The sequence below is a fragment of the Pimephales promelas genome, chromosome 14 (assembly GCF_988280905.1).
Source record: "Pimephales promelas chromosome 14, fPimPro1.hap1.1, whole genome shotgun sequence".
NCBI classification, from domain to species: Eukaryota; Metazoa; Chordata; class Actinopteri; order Cypriniformes; family Leuciscidae; genus Pimephales; species Pimephales promelas.
Window position 1 is genome coordinate 29,876,063 of NC_142782.1, and position 23,931 is coordinate 29,899,993.

Genomic DNA, 23,931 nt, shown 5'->3' on the forward strand with positions numbered 1-23,931 from the left:
AATGTCATATTTTCTCTTCTTATGCATAATTCATAATAATCAATTGTTCAATCCTTCATTGCAAAACTGTTCGCGAAAAAAATGTTGCCAATGCATTTTAACACCAGCACTTGTGTTTGTAAAATATATGTCCCTTAAGTTACTAAGAAGTTACAACAATAGAATCAAACAAAGTATGATTTCCGATCGAACTAACGTTAGTAAACAGGAAGGCACATTGGTCATTTAATGAAGACACTTTTATTGCAGCACTAGTTCGTGAGCTGATTCATCAACTCAGAGGAACCGAAGCTCAGATGGGGAACTGGCAGCACAGGAGGAGCTGGATTACTCGAACACGTCCATCCACTCTTTAAGGAACTCCGATAACAGTTTCTATCTGGAATATAAACAACACCAGGCATTACACCTTTGCCAGGAATTACAAAAACGTTGTGACCCGTTGTTTACTCGCGGTGAAAGTGAATGGATACAAAGTTTTTCTCGAGGAAGTTTTTAGCCGACTGGCTAACCAGCCGTGAAATATGAAGACTTCGGCTCCACAACAGAGTTACAGACTCAGTATTTACTCGAAATGAGCTCTCATGAGAACTTTATTTCGATTATTTATTTCTCAGTCGAACATATGTGTTGCGCGGACAAGTTTGCGTAAGTAAGTTAATGTTTCTTCATAACAAAAGATCTGAACTGGCTGACAAGAAAGAGCTCTGGGTCGCTGAATTTTATTTAGGCTAACTTATTTGTTTAATTATATTAAATTTAATACAATTTTTAAAAACTTTATTGTTTTAATTTAATTTATTTAATTTTAAACTTTCATTCATGTATTTTTTTACATTTATTTTATTCTTGTATTTTATACTTTTCGTACCTGATTTTTTTAAATAATAAACTCTTTTTTTCTTCCTTTGTTTAATTGATTACTTAAATGTAGGCCTTCTTCTAGACACCTTTTATTTACATGTATGCCGAAGTCTACCTTTCACGTAAATATATGCTAATCAAAAATTAATGTATTCATGTTGGACAAAGTCGAAATCTTCTGCTTTTCTCTTTTAGCTTAGGTGAAATGTCTATTGACACCATAGTTTAATTATTTGTTAACTTCAATAACTCAATGAGTTGGGCAGTTTTTGACAAAACGCTTTCTTTCATGTCTTATAGACATGACGATGTTTAATTTTGCCAATGAACTCGCTTGCTTATTCAACCGCACCCAAAAGCATGTCCCCTCATGCACATGCACCTGGGGTGGTTGGATCACCTGTCAAAAGTAATATTATAGTTTATTTACGTCTTGATTGCCTACCATTTGAGGGCTGGGGTAATACTAGTGTCTGGTTGATGTTGGCATTGTAGGGGTGTTTTGTGTATGTCTGCGGTTGTTGATGACTCTTTTGATCACCAAACCCCAAATGCGGAGCTTCGTTGGCGTGCGGTGCCATATCTGGAAGCAGGTGGCTTGGAAAACAAGAGACAGTGGATTTATTCTGCTTCTCAGGTTGTGGGTTTGGTGCTGGGATTGTCATGAGAAGATCCCCATCACATGCAGTCGGGAAGTTTTAAGTCAGGATGATTGGAGACTCCGCAAGTTGTAATTAACTGTTAATCTAGCCCGTCTAAACCTACACAGACCATCTGCACCATTTCAGACTATGCGTCTGTGAACATTGGTGGGTTATGTTTCATACCAGACCTCTTGAGTCACAAAAAAAAAAAAATAGCATGGAAATACTACACCATATTAAATTTGTAAAACCATCGTTAAGGACATTCTGCTGATCCGATCTTCCTGTGAATCAGGAAACACGGGCCTTCCTGCACACGCTCGCAGACACAAGTGGGTCAGTAGATGTGATGATCCTCTAAAGGGGGATGGGATCTGGCTCGAATCATGGAGAGATTCCAGTTTGTACGTTAGATGTAGGTCATCCAGAAAAAAGGCATCATTTTTGGGCCCTGCTGATCAAATGTGGTCGATATACCAAATTATTATGTCGTTCAATCCCAGTGCCAAGGAATTTCAGCAGGTCCTCACTCTCAGCGTAATGTGCAACGTGTCCAAAACACTTTGGCCGCAGATGAGGGCTTGTGTTAAAGCTGCCAGATCCATCCCGGCTACAGTAGATGCAGGAAAGAGGAATTTCAAGTGGCCTCTTTTTATTGTCAACTTGGTGCATAGACACCAGCTTGCATGAAATTGTGCATTTTTTCCTCATTGACGTGTTGACCACTCGTTCTTATACCACAAAGAAGCCCCTTCTATTATGTGCACATGGATGTGGAAATACTTGGAATGCCTGTCCTTTTCGTGCCATGGCTGAAAGAAGCTTTTGGAGAGGAGTGAAATTGAATTGCATTATGCTCAAGTGTGTTAATGCATGGCAGTGCTTTGGACGAGCCCAGCTGGAGAGGGTGGGAGTGGGGGTGGTGGGTGTTCCTGGGGATAGAGGCCTCTACAATGCTTTGTCTTCTCCCATGTTCCTGTCGTTGTCAGTCACCTCTTTGTTGGGGTTTTTATTTTTGGTTTCATTGCTGACGTTGACAGTGACTATCTTTGGTTTCCTGCATTTATGCAGCATGCAGAGACCTTCACCTTTTGTGTTTGCAAAATGTGCTTGTCAGTTGAACCCACTTGTGTTTTTTTTCTCCCCATTTGCAGTCTCTTAAGTGAAGGAAGAATGGCAGAGGAACTGAAGACATAGCTGTCCTACAGGAAAGAGGTTCTTCTGTGAACTTTATTAACTTTTTTGCACCGCAAAGGAAGTGGTTCTTCCTTGATAGGCTTGCTGTTGCAATGCCAGACGGCCCTGCATTGTGACGGCATCCTCGTCGTCATGCTGGCTCCTAGAGTGGACCATAGAAAAAGAGGGGAGAATGTCACCACAGGAGGACCAGGAGGGAAGACTGCGACAACAACACTCTCGCGAGAGCCTGGCGTCAACATCAAGCAGAAAATCTCCCAATGGGAGGGACTCAGCCACCAGGAGGACGTCCGGAGTGGAAAAGTTCAGACCCAGCGGACTTTTGCGTCTCGTAGGCTTTCGGGGGACCTTCTTGGAAATGGACTTGACTGCAATGAAGGAGGTCGTAACAAAGTGACTGTATCAAAAAGCCTGGGTTTGGATTTCAGAGAAAACCATACGACTTTAAGACCGGTTACAGGTGAAATCAAGTCACATTTCCCAAGAAATCACACGCATTTGGATAAATTTGTAACATCAACTCCTGCAACTAAGTCTTTAAGCACTGTAACCCAAGTCCAAGTGACGAAACTGAATGTTAAAAGCAGTAATTTTAAGTCAAACCATTTCCCAGATGCTGAAATTGCATCTCTACCTCAGTGTGTAGATGATCCAGAGGCGTTGCTGCCTCCAGGGAACTTTTACACCTCCAGGGGTTTCTGGAAACAACTGGAGGGAGATGAATCTTTCTGGGAGAGAGAGAAAGATTCCTCAATGGTGACTAAGTGTCTTGGTGAAATGGGACCTTCTTCCCCCCCACCTAAACCACAGCGCACATTCCAATACAAGGGTGCGAGCAGTCCGCCCGGCCAACGGATTCAATTGGAGAACCAGATTCCATCCGTCGGTAAATCGGATCAAGTCCGGAAGCATGACATCGTATTAAAGCCACCCAGCTGTCCACCTCCTCCTTGTCCAGTCAACACTTTCAATGGGTTTTCCAGAAACAGAAAGAACAGGTGAATATTTTTCTAGCAGTGCGGATCACATTACACAGTTAATCCCAAACATAAAAAAAGGAAATGAAGTTTTTTTATGTGCAGCACGCAACAATTGAAAGTACTTTAAACTCAAATTCTTATTCATGAATATATCTTGTCATATGTTGCATTTAATTTATTTTGGTAATCAGAATTGGTAAAAAGAATAGGTTTTAACTCCTAACAGTTTTTTTTATTGATGCTTTTATGGTTTTGTTTTTTTGGAAGGTTACTTGCAGGCATGTTATACAACAAAGTATGAGCTTACAAGTTCCTAGTCACAGTATTTTGCATTGTACGTAAAGTATAAAGAAGAGGAAGGGAGGGTGACAAAAATGAAATACAGAAAAAGTATAAGATCAAAATCATTATGTACAGCCAGAACTCACCCAAAAGTCTCGTAACACTATTTATTTTAACTGAGCATTGATTCATATGATGCAGTTTCCACTATTGCAGTGGCCCACTCTTTCAATTCTAATTCCAAACAAAGTCTAATTGAATAATCATATTTGAGTTTTGGTGTTTGGACAGAATTTGCTGTCATTCCATCCAACGATTCGTTAAATAATTGGGTTAATAAAAAATAAAAAAATGCCAGAAACTAGATGATTGAATAACCCCCTTATGTAATTATATTGTTCAAAACAGGTCGATAACTCTTTATAAATAGCGTTTGGTTGGTTATCAAAACCTGTTAAACCTGGTCGCGAATGATATATCCTAACGAACAATAGGTGTTGGCCCAAACGTTGTAATACTGACATGCCTCAGCTTGATTGATAGTTCAAATCGCGTGGAATGTTGAGATAGGTGTGCTGTTTCAGTAATCAAGTAATCAGATAAAAATAATCAAATAGATTTACATTGAAGGTCCCTTGCCAAAATACCATAGAGACTTAAAGAGACAGTTCAGGTGTGTAAATTATGGCAGAATAGTAATTTTTGGGTGAAGTAAGAGGGCTTGGGACACGAAGCAACCACATAGCAACATGTTAAAAACCACCAAAGTCCCTTTCAAGAAAATATTGCAAGCGTTCTCAAAAAACGCTTGCAATACGCACATTTAAATAAACGACGTTAAAATCTGACATGAACTGTCATAAAAATGTTGTTTCTTACGCTCAAATAGCATTAAACAATCTATTTCTGACTGGACCAGCTAATGCGCATGAGTCTCAGAACAATTGCAACTGGAGTATCTACTGTAGTTGCATCTGAAGGCAGCTGCAGTAAACTTATGACTGGCTCTTTTATTTAGATGGTGGACTTGCTTTACCTTATTGCCCAATGCACTTTCTCCCATCCATAGTAATATGAGTGCACCATTTATAAAGGCTTTTGCTGCATCCCAATTAAAATGTATCATTACAAAAGTTCACAATAATGTTGCATATGAAATATAATGTGTATGTATAACATTGAATAAATATATGAAGAGTTCAGATGCAAAAGCCTCTAAGTGCCATTTGAAATTTTCTTCTTTAATGATTATTTTTATCAAACTTGTATATTTAAGTTCAGTAATTTCACTTAAATAACAATTAACAGGTAATTATCATTGCCATTTAAGTGAAATCACTGAGGTTAAATATACAAGCTTGATAAAAATTATCTTTCTAGAAGAAAATTTCAAATGGCACTTAGAGGCTTTTGCATCTGAACTCTTCATATTTTCATCCAATTAGATACTGATTATTAATCACTATAAACAATAAACCCCTTTATCTAATCCTCTTCACATAACTGTCAGACTTGCACATCCACCATGTTTGTAGTTTTTAACACTTTTTTAAGTGTGTGTTTGTAGTTCTATTTGAATCTAAACGGAAAAAGTAGACCATCTGGGTGTCGTATTACTATTACTACACTATTTGGAACACACTTATTTTATTTTTGAATACCATTTAGAACAGATAAAATGCGAATTTGGACACAGCGTTTGAAACCATTTTCAGAACACATTAGCAATTGCATAGCAATGACATTGTAACCACTTACAACACTTCTAAAGAAAATGTAAAATTCTACTTCTTGTAATTGTTTATTTCATACTTTGAGTTGGACAGCTTTAAGGCAGAGTAGAGTGAGGAGAGTTTAACTGTGAGTGGGTGATAATTTAGCTGTCTGGCCTCGTCCCCAGCTGTGATGTCAGCTGTGCTTTGGCAGAATCGCAGCCCATTGTCCACATTTGGCCTACTTCTGTTTCAGAAAAGACTACAGTGGTCACGCAAGGGCTTTCTGAACACTCCTATGGTCACACTGTTGTGTTTACTCCTTCCTCTAATTGTTTTTATGCTTGATCATTTGGAACCCGGAGTCTGTTCAAGCCATAATCTATATCATGTCTGCTTGAACTGTTATGCATTCTAGTGCATTCCTTTTTGGATTAATGATTACCCTTTATGACATACCCCAAACCTGTTGTTAGATCACAATACAGGGACTGTTCCTATCTTGATCCTCTTCTCCACAGGAAGTCGTTTGAGTTTGAGGATGTGGTACGGCTGTCAGCCCAACAGGCCTCTAGAGTGAAGGAGGCCCGCCGGTCGGGTCTTTTCCACGCCCTGTCTGAAGACAGCATCTATGAGGACATCATCTGTGAGTGATTCTGAGACTCCCAAGACACATGTCATTGATCAGATATTACTGTGAAGTACGAGAAAAAGTATGTCTGCATGAATTGAAAATCTTGATAAAGACTTTTTTCTCATACACTATTTTAAAAGAAAAAAAAATTAACTTGTTTTCAGCTTTGCATCACTGGAATAAAAATACGTTTTAAAAGGTATAGAATTATGTATAACAATTACATTCAATGGGCTCTATGCACGGTGACACATGATGTATTTCCTGTGAAGGTCTAATGCTGGAGTACTTCCACCGATCGTATAGTCCAACGCTATACGAGACTTTATATTGACTTCTATACTCTATGGCTATACTAAAGAAACGTTAATCACAAAAATAGACAAAACAGACACCCCTCATTTTATTTATGCTTCTTTGTTTATTATATTAAAAAAACATAACTATATATAAAATGAAATCAAAATTTTGAAGAATTTTTGCCATAATCCCGTTTTCCTCGGCTTTCCTGCGCTTTAAATCTCCCTAACCGGAAACTGAAGAGCATCCTTGTGTCAAATGTGGAAATTATGCGTGCATATAGCCTATTGTAATCATTTTTCAATATATAACTGTTGTCACTGTATTTTTGATCAAATAAATGCAGCATTGTTGAGCATAAAATACTTATTTCAGTAAAAAAAAAAAACCGTATTGACCCTAAACTATAAAATGGTAGTGATATTGGTAATGTTCTATTTTATTGGTGAAAACTCTCTCAAAACTGTTGCAGCTTAAATTAATTTCCTTGAAAGCATCACCACTTCAGCCGTACTCAGTCAGTGGTCTTTTGTATCCCAGAGAGCTGCATTAGACCATTCAGTTGCCTTTGACTGCAAGAATGCATCTTATGTATTGTAAACACCCAAAGAAACAAGCCTAATTATAGAGGGCTTCCTTAAGACAGACAACCCACCGACTAGTTGACTTTAAAAACATGTTTGGCACATTCCTAATTGCATTGGAGCCAGCGTAGAGAACAAAATTTTTGTGAATTTTTTTAAATTATAATAGTAATGTCTTTGGTGGTTAGACTTTATTTCGATGGTCCACTTTAAACTCTATCCTAACTATATGTATCTTTGCAACTACATGTCAACTAACTCTCATTAGTGGATTAGTTGACTGTAGTAGCCTATTAGTAGACTGTTAAGGTGATAATACACGGAGCAACTTTTTGAGCAATGATGCTGGGCAATCTTGCCGAACGATTGTTTCTTGGCCACTTTCCCAATGGAAATGGGCCATACATTTCTATCTGGATAATTTAGATCGGTCGTGGGCCCTGTCTTTCATCTGGTTGCCTGTTGACGGCCACAATGCCCAGCAACATTGCTCAAAAAGTTGCCCTGTGTATCATCACCTTTAGGTTAGGGTCTGGGTTACTAGAGTAAGTTGACATGTAGTTGTAAAGTTCAATAGAATGTCTGTTGGGGGAACATCAAAATAAAGTTTCAGCAGATATTAAGCAGACAGTCTGCTAGTACTCTAATGACTGCTAGTTGACATTTAGTTACAAAGTTGCTTATAGTTAGTAGAATCAATGTCTAAAGTAGACCATTAAAATAAAGTGTCACTGTGTTGTTTCAACCAATCTTTTACAGCGGATATGCCAAAAGAGAACCCATATGAAGACATCAAGCTTTCTTCCACGTGTTTACCTATAAGACGGCCACGAAACTACACAGTTGGACATAGAGAGAGCCCACATCTCAAGGTGACTGTCATTTTAAATACAGAATTTTTTTTTATCAGTTTCCACATAAAATGTTTAGCTGCAAATCCGCATATTAGAATGATTTCTGAAGAGTCATGTGACACTGAAGACTGCAGTGATGTTGAAAAATTAGTTTTGCATCACAGTAATAAATTACACTCTAAAAAATGCTGGGTTGTTTCTTCCCAAATTTGGGTCAAATATGGACAAACCCAAATGTTGGGTTAAAAATGTAATTAAAAAAATTACAGTTGAAAGTGAAAGTTGAAGATTTTAAATTTTTAACCCAACATTTGGGTTTGCCAATATTAGACCCAAATTAGGGTTAAAACAACCCAGCATTGCTTAAGAGTGTAGATTTTAAAATGTATTCAAACAAATAAATACAGCCTTGGTGGGCATAAAATAGCTTATAGACAGACTGTAAGCTATCTATAATTTAAATGGAAAACCCCTATTGCCTATTTTCAACCTTGCTGGCATTTATTCCCACTATTTATTTCAATAAGAAGAAGAAATTTTACATAAAGGCCACTGCACAGTTAAAAATGTTGGGTTGTTTTTTAACCCAACCATTGGGTTACACATATTGGATCACTATGTTGGGTTATTTTCAAAAATGTTGGGTTAAATACATATTACATGTATTTACATTAAATTCTAGACTCCCCAATATTTAATTTGTAATTTAAATATATAATTGAGGAGACATATTTATTGTTTTATACAAATAAATAATCTGATTTGAAAACTAAGTGTATTTATTAATGTAATAAATACAAATAAATAGTTAACTTAACTGTTGGGTTACTTTTAACCGAATGCATTGGGTTAAAATAACCCACAGTTGTGAAGGTGCTATACCATCCCATAGTTGGGCTACCCGTTGGGTTATTTTACTGCTTTCTAATCCACTGTCTGTTACCTTTATGCAGCTCTCACCGAAGCCCTTCACACTATTACCTAACGACGACATGCTGCATAAAATGGGACGGGAACGCAAAGAATCCGTAACGTCACCTTCACGTACCTTCACTACAAACACTCCTAAAGCAGCCAAACCTGCTACTGCATACAAGACAAACCATCAACCCCCGGTAAACCCACACGCACAAACACGTGCCTCAGACGTCATTAAACATTGCGCAATATGTGCCTGCCATCACCTGTTTATCTGATTGTATGCATGTGAACTTTAACCACACTTTTACATGACATAATCAATTCTTTAGCAGGAGCTGCAAACAAACTCTAATTATTTGATACATAAACCACATTTCTCTAGCCTGCCGTGTCCCAAATCTCAAAATAAAAAATAGCTGTGAATATAAGGCCATCCTTAAAAATATTTTGGTTTGCAGTAACAGCAATTTTTTTTAAAAAAATGGTCGGTAGGTAGGTCTATATTTTTTTTTTCCAGGATTCAGTGTAAAAAAAAAAGTAAAATTTTGGTCATGGTGATCATGAATTTTTTTTTTTTTTTTTTTTTTTAATTGCATACTGTGACGTCACTGACTGGGTCTTCAAACTGTGCATCCACCACTAGGTGTTATTGCAACCTACAACCGGTTACGTTTTTAGGCCAGTCACAAAATGAATAAATATCTACTGTATTTGTTATGCAGCAGTGTGCAGGCTTTTTTTTCCCCAAATACATGAGATATAAGCAAAAACAAGTACAAACACATGGTGAAACAAAGAATACAATTAAACAAAGATACAAATGAGCCTATATACACAGTGCTTTAATTTCAGAAAGGTCTAAAATTAGCTACTTTTCAGTTAAGTGTGTTGCGCTGTCTGAAAAGAAATTGAATTTAGTAAATCAAATGTAAAATGACACTGCATGGTTTATCATAGTTAGATTAATGCTTATTAAAGTTTAAGTTAATAATTCAAGAGCTGCGAGTGATTTTTCTCTGCCTTTTGTTGTGTTTGATTCCCATTACTGGCTCAATCGTCACATGTTTATTAGACTACTGCCCCTTTAAGACCGAGTGCGGATCTAACAGATGACTGATGCACCACCATATCCTCCCATCTATTCACATCCATTTAAGACATAAACTGTGTTTAAATGAATCTCAGAGCAAGTCATTTTAGATTTTATGTATATTTGATAGTTTAGCTGCGCACATGAAGCCCAAAATGAGGCTATAGCCTACTTTTCTTGTCCCGTTGCAGTGCATTTCGGAGCACGCATCACCTTGTGAACAGCGTCTCTTGCGCAGACTTTTGTGCTTTTAATAGCTCTTTTAATGATTGAACCCGTACGCAGTTTAGCAACAGTACAGACTACATTTTACAACAATTACCGATCGTGCTGATTCTGACGGTACGTTTGGGTTTTAGGAATAAATGACAGCGCAACGCTGTGAAGGGAAGGAAGTTGCGCTGACAGAATGCGTCTGTAATGGTTTCATCTCAAATATCTTTTTATAATCTTTGAAAGCGGAAATCTAAAATACAATTAGAATAATATCCCAGATCTAAAGTGTAGGTAACCACGTTCTGTCCTCATTGTCACTCATTAAGCAGGGCTGTCATGTTGTTCGCGCTGTGGCTCCGGGTGAGAGATCGCTCTCTCTCTCTTCTGGACTGGGAATAGCAAAATTGCATCAGACAAATTGTTTAATATTGTTATTATATATAGAAATGGTTGATATTCAGCCCATTTAATACCGGGTTTACCAAGCGGGAACACTGAATGAAACGAAGCGAACGTATAAGCCTTATAGACAGTGTGACACGGGTAAACCAATTGTGTAAACATAATCAGATGACTATGACGCCACGGGTTTTTATTTAAAAGAAAGAACGTAGCCTACGTTTGTAGACATAAGCAACTTTCACAATACTAACTAAAATATCATTTTATGGAATTTGAATTAGTCGTTTGAAGAGTAAAAAAAAAAAAAATTCGGTCGGTCTGAACGCAAGTTACAACCGGCAAGTCGGTCGGACTAAAAGGGAAAAAAAATAAAAAATTGGGTCGGCCCTAAATTGACAGGGTCGGTCGGGTTACGGCAAACAAGAATATTTTTAAGGGTGGCCTAAGAAGAAAGAACCAGACATGAAACATGTATGAAAAACAGTCTAGATAGAAATGTCAGCTTTGGTGCTTGAAGGAAGAAGAGGGAAAGAGAGGGAGGAAGTGGTTAGGAGATGGATGGATGGTGGCAGGAAACACTTCCTTTTGGAGCTTGAGAGGTTGAAGATTATCATGAAGTGCCTGTGCATCATACTGAGTAATCAGCTATATTCAGCTTTGCGCTAGTATGATCCATATTGTTATTTTGGAAAGGCCCAATTCAGATAGTTTTTCTGTGGAGATGTGGGGTAAATGTTTTTAAATGGTCTTTTTGTTTTACAAAGAGCATATTTTTCATTCACTTAAACATTCTTTATTGATTTATTTACTTTTAATTAGGGCTGTCAAACGATTAATCGCGATTAATCGCATCCAAAATAAAAGTTTGTGTTTACATAATATATGTGGGTGCACTGAGTATAATTATTTTGTATATATATAAATACACACACATGCATGTATATTTAAGAAAAAAAGTATTATTTTATATATATAAAATATTTAAATTGATATAATATAAATGATATATAAATCTATACAGTATACATGAAAATATTTCTTAAATATATACAAGCATGCGTGTGTGTGTGTGTGTGTGTGTATATATATATATATATATATATATATAAAATAATTATACACAGTGCACCCACATATATTATGTAAACACAAACTTTTATTTTGGATGCGATTAATCGCGATTAATCATTTGACAGCCCTACTTTTAATACTTTCTCACCCTTAGTTGACATTTGATGTTTGTTTGGTATACTTCTAATCTAACTTATAATTGTTAACATTTGCATTTGTAATGTCACATGCGTCACTCAAAAAAAAAGTCCTACTTTGACTGGTTGTTGTTAACAACCTTGAAATTAGACTGTCTCCTGTGATCATGGTGATTCATTTCTTTGAACTGAAACAGTTAAGCTTCATGAACCCTCTCTTTTTTTCTTTCTGTAATGAATCAAAGTCATAACGTTTTCAGTTGTGTGCTCAAATACATGATCATGTTGTTCACTGTTTATTCTTGCATTCTGCTACCTAGCAACCTAAAATCCTCCTTCCGTGACTCCATTTGAAACTCATTGCTTTGACGTGCAACACATGACGCTTGCTTTGAGTAGTGCTTAAAGGGATAGTTCACCCAAAAATGAAAACTCTGTCATTAATTACTCTCCCTCATGTTATTCCAAACCTGTACGACTTTCTTTCATCTTCGGATCTTTTTTGATGAAATCTGAGCGATTTCCATCCCTCCATTGACTGCTACGCAACTTTTGACGCTTCAAAAAGTTCATAAAGCCTAAAACTAATCCTTATGAATTGAGCGGTTTAGTCCAAAGTTTCTGAAGAGACTCGACCTCTTTATACAATGAAGAGAATTAATATAGACTTTATTCACTTTTAAACATTGATCAGCGAACATATCAGATCTGGGGTCTCATTTATTAAACTGTGCGTAGGATCCTTACTACACTCTAAAAAATGCTGGGTTATTTCAACCCAAATATGAGTCAAATATGGACAAACCCAAATGTTGGGTTAAAAATTTAATTAAAAAATGTACAGTTGAAAGTGAAAGTTGCAATTTTTTAATTACATTTTTAACCCAACATTTGGGTTTGTCCATATTTGACCCAATTTTGGGTTAAAACAACCCAGCATTGTTTTTAGAGTGTAAAAGTGTGCGCTCAAAAGCCAAAAGTGGCGTACGCCAAAAAATATTCCGATTTATAAAACCGTTCGTATGCCAGAACCTGCGCAGAATTACCTTTATAAATCCCAGTCAGCCGAAGATTGTGCGCACGTGCGTCTCCTCCCTGAAATAACCATATATGGAGCTTACAACGCCTAGTTTAAATATGCATATCCTCATCTGCATATGATTATTCATCCACATGATACCATGTTAAGGTACAAGACGTTAGGAAAATATGAAATACAGATGTGCCGTGTCACAATAATATTTAATATATTTATATATATTTAATAAAATTTAATATTTGTAAGTTTTACAATCTCTTTATGAACTTTTTGAAGGTAGTTGCGTAGGCTGTATATGGAGGGACAGAAAGCTTTCATATTTGGGTTTGGGTTTGGAACGACATGAGGGTGAGTGATTGATGACAGAATTTTCTATTCTATCTAATTTTCTAGAACTATCCCTTTAAAAAGGGCTTTACCATCTCCACACATGGAGAGCATTATGTTTTTATCTGGGGGAGAAGTACCACCACACTGTTTCCGCTCATCATGTGCAGATGCCACCACCATGTGCTGTCTCACTGCTCTCACTGTGGGATGTGGGCAGACCACCGTGGTCTCCATGACTATGAATCATAATTAGCATGTCATGTTCTGCTGACCAAGAGACTAACAGGTCTGAAATACACATGTAGACGCAGGTCATTGTGACGCATCTAGTCACATGATAATGTTTAAGCGTCTTAGTTATACTTTTGTATATTGTTTCGTATTTTAAACATTATTTTGTAGGGATTGCAATGTTATATGTTCATGTTTTTAATGCACACCACTGTTCAAAAGTTTGGGACATTTATTTATAATTTTGGGAAATTTATAATGTTGCAAAAGATTTCAATTTCAAATAAATGCTGTTCTATTTTAAGAAATGTATAATTTTATTTCACAAAGATGTACTAAATTGGACAAAAGTGACAGTAAATACGTGTCACTAAATGTTACAAAATAAAAAAATAAAAGTATCTTGGTTTCCACATATATTAAAATTAGGGCTGTCAAATGATTTATCGCGATTAATCGCATGCAAAATAAAAGTTTGTGTTTACATAATATATGTGGGTGCACTGTGTATAATTATTTTGTATATATATATAAATACACACACATGAATGTATATTTAAGAAAAAAATATGTTTTATATATAAATATTTATATTTATATATAATATAAATTATATATAAATGTATATACAGTATATACATGAAAATATTTCATAAATATATACAAGCATGTGTGTGTGTGTATATATATATATATATATATATATATATATATATATATATAAATAATTTACACAGTGCACCCACATATATTATGTAAACACAAACTTTTATTTTGGATGCAATTAATCGCGATTAATTGTTTAATTGTTTAATTGTTAATTAAAATTTTAAGCAGCACAACTGTTTTTAATATTAATAATAATTATTAGGATTATTTCTAAAGGATCATGTGACACCGAAAACTGTAGCCATCACAGGAATAAATTATGAATATATTAAATAGAGAACAGTTATTTTAAATTGTAACAATATTTTTTAACTGTATTTTTGATCAAATAAATGCAGTCTTGGTTGTGCATAAGAGGCTTCTTTCCAAATTTGACCCTAAATCTTTGAACTGTAGTGTAAAAACTAAAGTTGTATTTAACCTGCAATTGTGTGAACAAAATCCTGAGGGATTAATATTTGTGTGTTTCTCCTGTAGCTCGTAAACAGGATCCAGGAGATTTTTGAAGCCAAAAGAGGAAGGAAACGAGTATGGGTGACGGCAACCAGAGGTGAGAAAAGATGCACATTTCATATTTACCTGCTTACCAAGAGAAAATTGTAATTAACTTGTACATGTATGTTTTATGGCAGATGAATTGAGTGGAACAGAGAGTGATCCTGAGGAGAGCTCTAAAGGTCAGTGTCTCCCAGTGGCACAGTTTATTCAACTTTAACTTGTAAGTCAAACCAGTTAAGCAGTTTTCATAAACCCATCAATGCTGTTTACATTTTTTTTTTTTTGTAGATCGATCCCATCGCACAGTGTATGTTCAATCAACCTTAAAAAGGCGTCCCGGTTACCGCACTTTAGAGAGGGACTTGATCCAGCTTCAACAGCAGCAACTTTTTCAGCAATTTGTTGTGGTGTCGCTTAGAAAAGGTTCCCCTGGAAACACGTACATCCCTGAGATTACACAACAGTTCCCTACGAAGGTAAAGAGACCTTTTTAAATAATACATTTTTAAAATATTATTTATGCCTTTTTATATATTACAATTAAAATGTATTTTATATAAAATAATAAAATATATTATTTTTTTTTACATTATGATTTTAAATAAATGTTAATTATATATATATATATATATATATAATTATTTTATTTTGTTTAAATAAATATCAATTATATAATGTATAAAAATTCAATTAAATATGTGATTTATATAAAATATAATTTTTTGTCTTTGTTTTGCATTTAGTTTGAGAAGTCTTCTCGTCTGTCTCGTGAGGCCGAAGATAGATTGAGGGCAATTCCTAAGTTTTGTTTTCCTGACTGTCATGACTGGTGTCCATCTTCGGACCACACCAGGTAACATGCTGATATTAATCAGTTTTATGTTAGTTGGCTAACTAATTCACACTTCTAAGATGATTTTTGATTATCACCCACAGTGAAACGTTTTCTTTTGTCCTGACGGGGGAGGACGGGAGTCGTTTATTCGGATACTGCCGCAAAATCCTGGTTAGTTTTTAAATGTGGTCATATTAATTCAACAGAAACACCTAATCTCACCTGGTCTCCTTAATTCTTTTTCCAAACATGCGGATTCATCATGTCATTCCAAACCTCACATAAGGGGCTTTGGACTCTTTTCATAGTTCCTAAAACAAATGGCACTTTTTGGTGTGTTCGTACTGCAGTAACTGGGACCAAATTTAATACTAGGAACGCATTTTGGGGGAACTAAATTAGCTTTCGACCATCTCACGTCACTTCAAAATTCCTACTGGTGTTGTGAATACAACTGGGAAAATGGCCTTAGGGGAACATTTAGTTCTTGGGGAACAATCCTATAACTAAGTTCCTGTAACTACCCGGTGCGAAAGCCCCTATAAATCATCATGGAGGTTTGGAACAACATGAAGGTGAATAAATAGTATTCAGTGAGAGTATATTGTGTATTCTCAGTGGTAAATATGCACTAACCTTGACAATTGTCCCGTGTGTTCTGCAGCCCGGTGGGAAGGGGAAGAGACTGCCTGAAGTTCACTGCATCATCAGCAGACTGGGCTGCTTCAATCTGTTCTCTAAGGTCAGGGTCGTTTCTGAGACCAGATATGAATTTCCTGTTTGATCATTGAAATGTTGATGCTGAAATGTAACTGCCTGAAATGTTTGGGAGTAGATCTTGGAGGAGGTAGAGAGGAGGAGAGAGATTTCTCCTGCTTTGGTTCATCCTTTCATGCACAGTGTCATGGAAGCTCCCTTCCCCGCTCCTGGACGCACCATCACTGTCAAGAGCTTCCTGCCAGGCTCTGGCAATGAGGTAAGGTATTGTTTAACTTAAATCTTATTGAATTTTATACTTCTTGTTGATTTTTCTCTGAAAAATTCTCAGAAAATATAGATTTTTTTTTAAAACTTGCAAAATGTTGAACTTTTGAATTTAGTTTGGTTATTTTTATTGCATAAAAGATGATTGTGATGTTCTTGACATTAGTACTAGTTATAAAGAAGAACTTGACCTTTATTTTTGTAATTCATTTATTTTACAGATTAAGAAATTGAAACACCAGTTAAGAATTATCATTAAAAAATATTTTTTATGATGGTATCAATAACATTTCAAACACATGCCACTGATCAGAATAAAAGCAACAAATTATAATATTATTTTGTAAAAAAAAAAAGAATATATATATTATATTATTTAAAAAAAATATGAAAATCTTTCACACAAACATTAAACAATGTAACCAAATTAATGTTCAAATTAACCATATGCACATTTAAATAAACCATATGAACTTTTGACCTTGCAACAACTTTTTGTATTTTCAAAATACAATTTTTTTTACGTTCATTTTAACATAAATTTTAACATTTAATACCATTGACAACAAATCAAGGAACAAGCATTCAAATATATACATTTGAGTTTGCACATTTGTTACATGATACCTTAAAATATTATATAATTATTTTAATAAAATGTAATAAACTCTGATAAATAGTTATATCAATTAATTAAGTTTTATTTATAGTTAAAAGTATTTAAAAAATTATTTCTACAAATTCCAACAAGGGTTTTTAGGTACTTGACGCATTCAAATGTTGTTGTTTTTTTTGCCGCAAAACAATATAGAGTCAAGACTTTTTTATATTATTATTGTTGTTGTTATACAATGTTGCCTTTTACATATCATTTCTTGCCTATTTGAAACCTTTTTAATCACTTAAATGTCAAGGAACCGGTTTGTCACAATATTTGTAGAGTCACGTGTGTGTCTGTCGTATACGTAGGTTCTGACGCTTTGCAGGCCGGTGGACTCTCGTTTGGAGCACGTGGACTTTGAGAGTTTGCTGCAGTGTCTCAGTGTGACCAGACTCCTGCAGGTCTTTGCTTCTCTGCTGCTGGAGAGGAGGGTGATTTTCATCGCAGACAAACTCAGGTACAGACCGCTACCCATACTGAGACCCAAATATACCATTCTGAATGCCAGCTGGAATTAAATTCGAACCTAACTCTTTTTGTCTCTGTCCAGTGTCTTATCCCGATGTGCTCACTCTGCCTTGGCACTACTGTATCCCTTCACATGGCAGCACACGTTTGTACCAGTGCTCCCTGTCAGCATGCTGGACATATGCTGCTCTCCCACTCCTTTTGTAATGGGGGCGCTGTCTCCATCCCTGCCTCAGGTGCTGGATATGCCCATCGAGGAGGTCAGTTGCCATATTTAAAGGGATGGTTCACCCAAAATGAAAATTCTGTCATCATTTACTCAGCCTCAAGTCATTCCAAATCTGTATGAGTTTCTATCTTCTGCTGAACACAGAAGAAGATATTTTAAAGAATGTTGGTAACCAAATAGTTGAAGGGTCTCATTAAAGGAGTAGTTCACTTTTAAAATAACTTTTGCTGATAATTTACTCACCCCCATGTCATCCAAGATGTCCACGTCTTTCTTTCTTCAGTCGAAAAGAAATTAAGGTTTTTGATGAAACCATTCCAGGATTTTTTCCTTATAATGGACTTCAATGGGAACCAAACGGTTCAAGGTCCAAATGAGAGTTTCAGTGCAGCTTCAAAGGGCTTTAAACAACACCAGACGATGAATAAGGGTCTTATCGAGCAAAACGATCGGTCATTTTTAAAAAAAATAAAAATGTTTAAGTTTTATAAGCACAAATGCTCGCCTTGCTCTGTTCTGTGATGAGCGTTTGTGACTCTCCTGTTCGAACTTGTTTATCAAAATGAATGAATATTTTTTCGAGTCATGACTCAAAGGGTCCTAGATAAGACCCTTATTCATCGTCTGGTGTCGTTTAAAGCCCTTTGAAGCTGCACTAAAACTCTCATTTGGACCTTGAACCATTTGGTTCCCATTAAAGTCCATTATATGGAGAAAATCCTGGAATATTTTCATTGAAAAATCTTAATTTCTATTCGACTGGAGAAAGAAAGACGTGGACATCTTGGATGACATGGGGGTGAGTAAATTATAAGCAAAAGTTTAGTTTTAAAGTGAATTACTTCTTTAACTTGTAGTATACAAAAAAAATACTATGGAAGTCAGTGGGGCTTGTTTGGTTACCGACATTCTTCAAAATATCTTCTTTTGTGTTCATCATAAGAAATAAATTCATACAGGTATGGAATGACTTGAGACTTAGAGTTTTTTGGCACCAAAATTTTACATTATTAGTGATAATTTCTCTTACTATGCTATATGGTAAAGATCGTATAATAAATTGTCTGTTATGATTGGCTACACTTCAGAACAAAAGTGTTGATGTGCAAATATTTTTGATCTTGTGTTCAAGGTTGACATTAAAACCATTGATTTTTTAGCCATTTTCTCATATTAGTTTCAGTAATTTGACTGGGTTATGAACTTTAGGGTGTTTTACTTCAGAAGATTAAAAACATTCAGGTTTTACATGAACATTCGTACTTGGACTCATCTGGCCTTTGGAACGCAGACTGCCACAAGGGGATTTTTTAGGACGGTGTCATGGATCCCATATAAGATGCTTCTAAACAACAGCGTAGAGCTCTGATTTGATTATGACCACGGCCGGAGTTTAATTTAATAACTGTCATGCCTTGAATTGTTGCCGTTGTTTAACAACTCGAAATTCCCCATGCCGGCAATAAAGTACTATTTGGCAGAGGTATAAAGTATTAAATCATATCTATAAGATGCTCCAATTTTTGTACACTCTTCGACTTGGTGACAAAGTAGTACTTGTTTAGCATTTTAGGTGCTAAAATATGTGTTCTAAATAAAAATCTTCATAACTCCAAAACATTTTAGTGAACACAAGATTGCATTTGTCTTGTTTTAAGAACCCGATGAACTTTAGAAAATTATACAAGCTTGCCATCTGAGGTTCCTGTCTGGTTCATATAGTTAGTGACTTTGAATGCATTGGAGTATTTTTTTAATGCTTTCTGTTTTTGAAAGACACATACGTTTAACTTTGTACTAATGGGTTCTTGCATTCTGTTATCATTTTGACCTTCCATCCTTTTTTTCATTTTGTCTCATTCTTTCAGGTGCTTATTGTGGATTTGGGTGCTGACAAGTTTGTCGTTCAGGTGTGTATGCAGGTTTTAGTTTTTTAATACTACAAGGGTGTGTCCTTTTGAAAGTGTTCGTGAGGGTTTGGTCTGACTCTGAGACTCAAGTCAGGGCCTGAGTAGCTGAACTTCATTGTCAGTCATAAATGTGGTGGTTTTAAGTGATCTTTTTGGCCGTATTTACTCAATTTTTTTTATCTCATACACTACCATTCAGAAGTTGATAATAAGTTGGGGTTGATAAGATTTTTCTTAAGATAAGATAAGTCTCTTGTGATCACCAAGGTTGCATTTATTTGATCAAAAATATGGTAATACTGTATTATTGTGAAATATCATTACATTTAAAAAAAATCTGTTTTCAATTTCAATATATTTTAAAATAGCAAAGCTGAAATATCATTACTTCAGTGAACATGTTTACATGCACGTTCTTAACCCAATTAAGCTTAATAAGCCAACAATACATGTGGTCATGTAAATGCATTAACCCGTTTTCCTTTATTGGAGTAAGGTCATAAACGGCTTCTAAAACGTTTCTCAAAAGTTACTAGTAAATTTCACAAATAGTTTTTAAAAAAATTGCAAGTAACATATTGGAATTCAATTTTGAAGGAGTAAGACTAAAATACTATTTTCTTGTAAAATTTACTTCAATAATGTTATTTAAAACTCAATGAAATGAAACCTCCTTATTTTCAGTGTTGAAATGTGTGATATGTGACAGGAAAGCATCCTGTGGATTTAAGCCCATCCAGACAGACGAGGGCATTACACATCAGGAGAGAAAATATATAGCAAACTCTGACTCAAGAAATTAACAAAACATTTCTTATTATTATCATCAATGTTGAAAACTGCTGTGCTGCTAAATATTTTTTGTGGAAACTAATAATTATTTGTCAGTACTCTTTAATGAAAAGAAAGTTTAGAAGTACAGTTTTTAAAAATAGAAATATTTTTTTTTTTACATTATAAATGTGTTTACTGCCACTCTTAATCAATTTAATGCGTCATTGCAGAATAAATATATTAATTTGTTTAATTTGTTTGTCTTACTGACCCCCAAATTGGAATGATCATGTACATCAGACACAGATTATAATGCAGTAATACTTGATTCATTATTATTCAGCTTCTAATTACTGACTAATTGTTTTGTGTAATGCAATCATGGGCGACTCATCCGTCCGGTCTCTATATCAATATTTGTTTATTTCCTAAATTTGCTCTTACACTCATCTTTCCCTCCCTTCTGTTGTCTTAGCTTGGAGATGAGGACTGTATCTTACCTAGAAAGCTGCAGGCAGCGCTTCAGGAGATACTGGAGAACAGGGAGGAGATACTAGAACAAAACACAAGGGACAGAAAAGGAGGTTAGACTCATCACACACACATGCCGTTATTCCCTTCACAGCCAAACCCAAGGTTCAGTTTTAAACTGGTTTCACTGTGTGATTGGAGGTTTAGTCTGTTGTCTTGTTTCGAGTTGTTAACATTTTGAAATCTATTGTCTGTCTGTTCATTCATGACGTGATGAGTAACCAACCGTTAAACAAGGCCAGTGAGGTCAGGAACATGCCGACAAGTATCAGTTCAGATGTATGTTTTGTTAATCTGGCCCGATGGTAAATGTCACTTGCTTGTTATACTAAATATTAAAGGATCAATGCAATGGCTTGATGAGCACAGTTTTCTTTCCTGTATTGACAAATTTCCTCATAAACCAGGAAGATTTAGGTCTCAGTTTTGACATTCTCATTCTAGAGAGCATTTGATTGAAGTTTTTTCAAAATTGTATTATGTTTTCCTAGAAGGGCAATATGGCCTTAAAGCTAATAGAGATGGGCTAAATGCCTCAAAAATCGGATTTTATGGGCTCTTCAAGTGCCTGTTTAAAGGCATTACATTTAGTGTGTAATGTTGCTGTTTTACCATGGAAATCATCTGCTAAGTTACAAAACACAAAGTCACTCCAAACAGAGTTATTATCTATATCAGTAAAAGGAAGGACTGTTTCTGAACTTCCTTAAACGCCTTGATTGTAGTCTTGAGTTTTCTTCTAGAAACGTACGTCACAATATTCTTCATTTAAATAATTCCCATCCAAGGCAGAGGCTGAAAAAACTCAGGCTGTGTCCGAAATCTCCACTCAAACCACTTCTCCCTACCCCCTATGTAGGGAGTAGGGAATAGAGCACTATATAGTGAGCTCACCAGCATAATAGAAACACCACTTTCGGACACTACTCGATCGTCATTGCTGTCGCGCTATTTAAAACAATTTATACATGTCTGACAAAATTGTAAAACTACTACATATCATAGATTAAACATATAACAACTTTCATTTGTATGACAAATTTGTATTGTTGCACTGCTCCCCTTGTCCGTCCGCCATTTTTACGATCAGCGCAATGCTTCATGGTATGTAGGGCTTGGGGTAGTGACCATCGGTTGTACACTACTTTTCAAAATGGATTCTGGGATACATTGAGTGGACTATATAGGGTATAATAATCATCACTATACATTCAGACAGCACTACAAAATGGTGAGCTCACTATATAGTCCACTATAAAGTGAGTAGTGGGAGATTTCATACACAGCCTCATAGTTATGGTAAGTCGTGCTGGAAGAGGTTGACCAATCACAACACACTGGTCCAGCCGACCAATCAGAGCACATTGCACTTTACGGAAGGAAGGGCTTCATAGAGTCAAACTAAACAGGGCTGCGTTTCCCATTGTAGAATCATTGCTACTAATAAACTTATCTCATGATGCTTTTTTAAAAACAGACTGGGAAGAGAGGTGCTGCAACATTGTAAAATATGTGAAAATTAATGTTTTTTTTTTAATATTCAAGCATGAAAACTTGAAAAACATTGAAAAGGGCTAAATAGATTACGCTGTGGATGATCAGTGTCACATTGCAGTTTTATTTTCCCAACAGAGAAGTCAGACCTGAGCACTTTGGTGTCAGAGGCGTTCGTGTGGTTCTTTGTTGAGCTGGTCGGACATTATTCTCTCAATATGAGCGACGTAGGACCCGGTGGGACCCGAGAGCTGCAGAGAGACGCTTTCAGGAAATCTCATCCTTCCCGAGGAGTGCGGCAGTTTCTTCAGCTCTTCATGGACACGCAGATGTTCGCAGGTTTCATTCATGACCGAGAGCTCAGAAAGGGAGGTGTTAAAGGTGAGAGAAGGAATATTCCTGGTTAAAGTTGTCATTTTTTGGATGACCTGTTCCTTTGAGTATTGAGAGGAATATGTCGTTGTCGTTTAACAGGGTTGTTTGAAGTGAGAGCTGCAGATTATTTGGATTCATATCCTGAACCTGAACCCAGTGGAGTCAATAAATTTCTCAAGGGGCTTGGTAAATCTTTTTTTTCGCTTTTCCATTTGTCTTGAATAAAAAGTTATTTACTTGTCAACTTTTTTTTTCACTCACAAAAATGTTTGTTTGCAGGGAATAAAATGAAATTTCTGCAGAAGAAATAGAGAACGGTGTCAGACGCCAAGTATGAGGGGCCACATCTTTTTTTCTTCTTCTTCAAAAGCATGTGATGACTCAACCGGCATGTCAGTTCCTCTCCCGTAGCGAACACTCGAGGGTGGGGATGAGGTCAAGACTGCAATCAGCTTGTTCTGCTCTGAAAATTCTGAGATTTGCCGCCCTATCACATAAGAGGAAAAGACTGGAAATGAGTTTATAAGCACAAGGAACAAAGGCAACTGAATTAGAACAAAGAGGAAAGGGAGGAGCCTCTCGTGTTATTGTCATTTTGATAGATAAGGAAAAAACTGACTATGAATGCATGATAAACAAGGTTTGGGTTAATGTCCATTTCAGATGTCTTACTTGATTTTGTCTTTAATGTATTTTTTATTAAGCCAGCCAGACAATAAGGTAAGATTAAGTTTTAAGCTTAAACCTCTTCCAATTGGAAATTTAGCTTAAAAGAAAATATGATGAAGGATATTCCCCTTTAATAATTAATTTATGATTCCTCATATGTACAGAAATGTCAAACATTTATGTTTTGGCCACATTTGCTTTTTGCAAAATATCAATACAGATGTGTCATTTTATCAGAGGCTTTTACATTTTGTACAGTTTTTTTTTTTTTTTTTTAGATAAACTAGACTTTTTGTAACATTTGGAAATAAAAACATCTTTTAGATGCAGAGGTGGGCAGGCAGTG

At 35.9% G+C, this 23,931-nt stretch overlaps 1 protein-coding gene across 2 annotated transcripts; it reads left to right on the forward strand.

The window, feature by feature from the left end:
• Nucleotides 1–262: 262 nt before the first annotated feature.
• dennd2c (DENN domain containing 2C) lies at nucleotides 263–23,914 on the forward strand. 2 transcript variants are annotated; one of them, XM_039665220.2, is made up of 19 exons: nucleotides 263–652; nucleotides 2,663–3,703; nucleotides 6,201–6,325; nucleotides 7,957–8,069; nucleotides 9,005–9,166; nucleotides 14,635–14,707; nucleotides 14,790–14,834; nucleotides 14,944–15,131; nucleotides 15,399–15,508; nucleotides 15,592–15,661; nucleotides 16,155–16,232; nucleotides 16,326–16,466; nucleotides 17,444–17,592; nucleotides 17,686–17,863; nucleotides 19,701–19,742; nucleotides 20,992–21,100; nucleotides 22,680–22,922; nucleotides 23,016–23,102; nucleotides 23,196–23,914. In XM_039665220.2, the coding sequence occupies exons 2-19, from the start codon at nucleotides 2,838–2,840 to the stop codon at nucleotides 23,225–23,227; spliced, it is 2,811 nt and encodes a 936-aa protein (XP_039521154.1). In that variant the 5' UTR covers nucleotides 263–652; nucleotides 2,663–2,837; the 3' UTR covers nucleotides 23,228–23,914. The 2 variants fall into 2 exon arrangements, with proteins under 2 accessions (XP_039521154.1, XP_039521164.1); XM_039665230.2 differs by having other exon boundaries at nucleotides 263–648.
• Nucleotides 23,915–23,931: the final 17 nt, after the last annotated feature.

What these genes read in the sequence shown, in the direction of transcription:
- dennd2c (XM_039665220.2), top strand. Translation starts at nt 2,838, where the DNA reads ATGCTGGCTCCTAGAGTGGACCATAGAAAAAGAGGGGAGAATGTCACC. An exon ending in AGACAAACCATCAACCCCCG is followed by an intron (nt 9,167 to 14,634) that starts GTAAACCCACAC and finishes TTTCTCCTGTAG; the next exon opens with CTCGTAAACAGGATCCAGGA. An exon ending in TGCCAGGCTCTGGCAATGAG is followed by an intron (nt 16,467 to 17,443) that starts GTAAGGTATTGT and finishes TCGTATACGTAG; the next exon opens with GTTCTGACGCTTTGCAGGCC.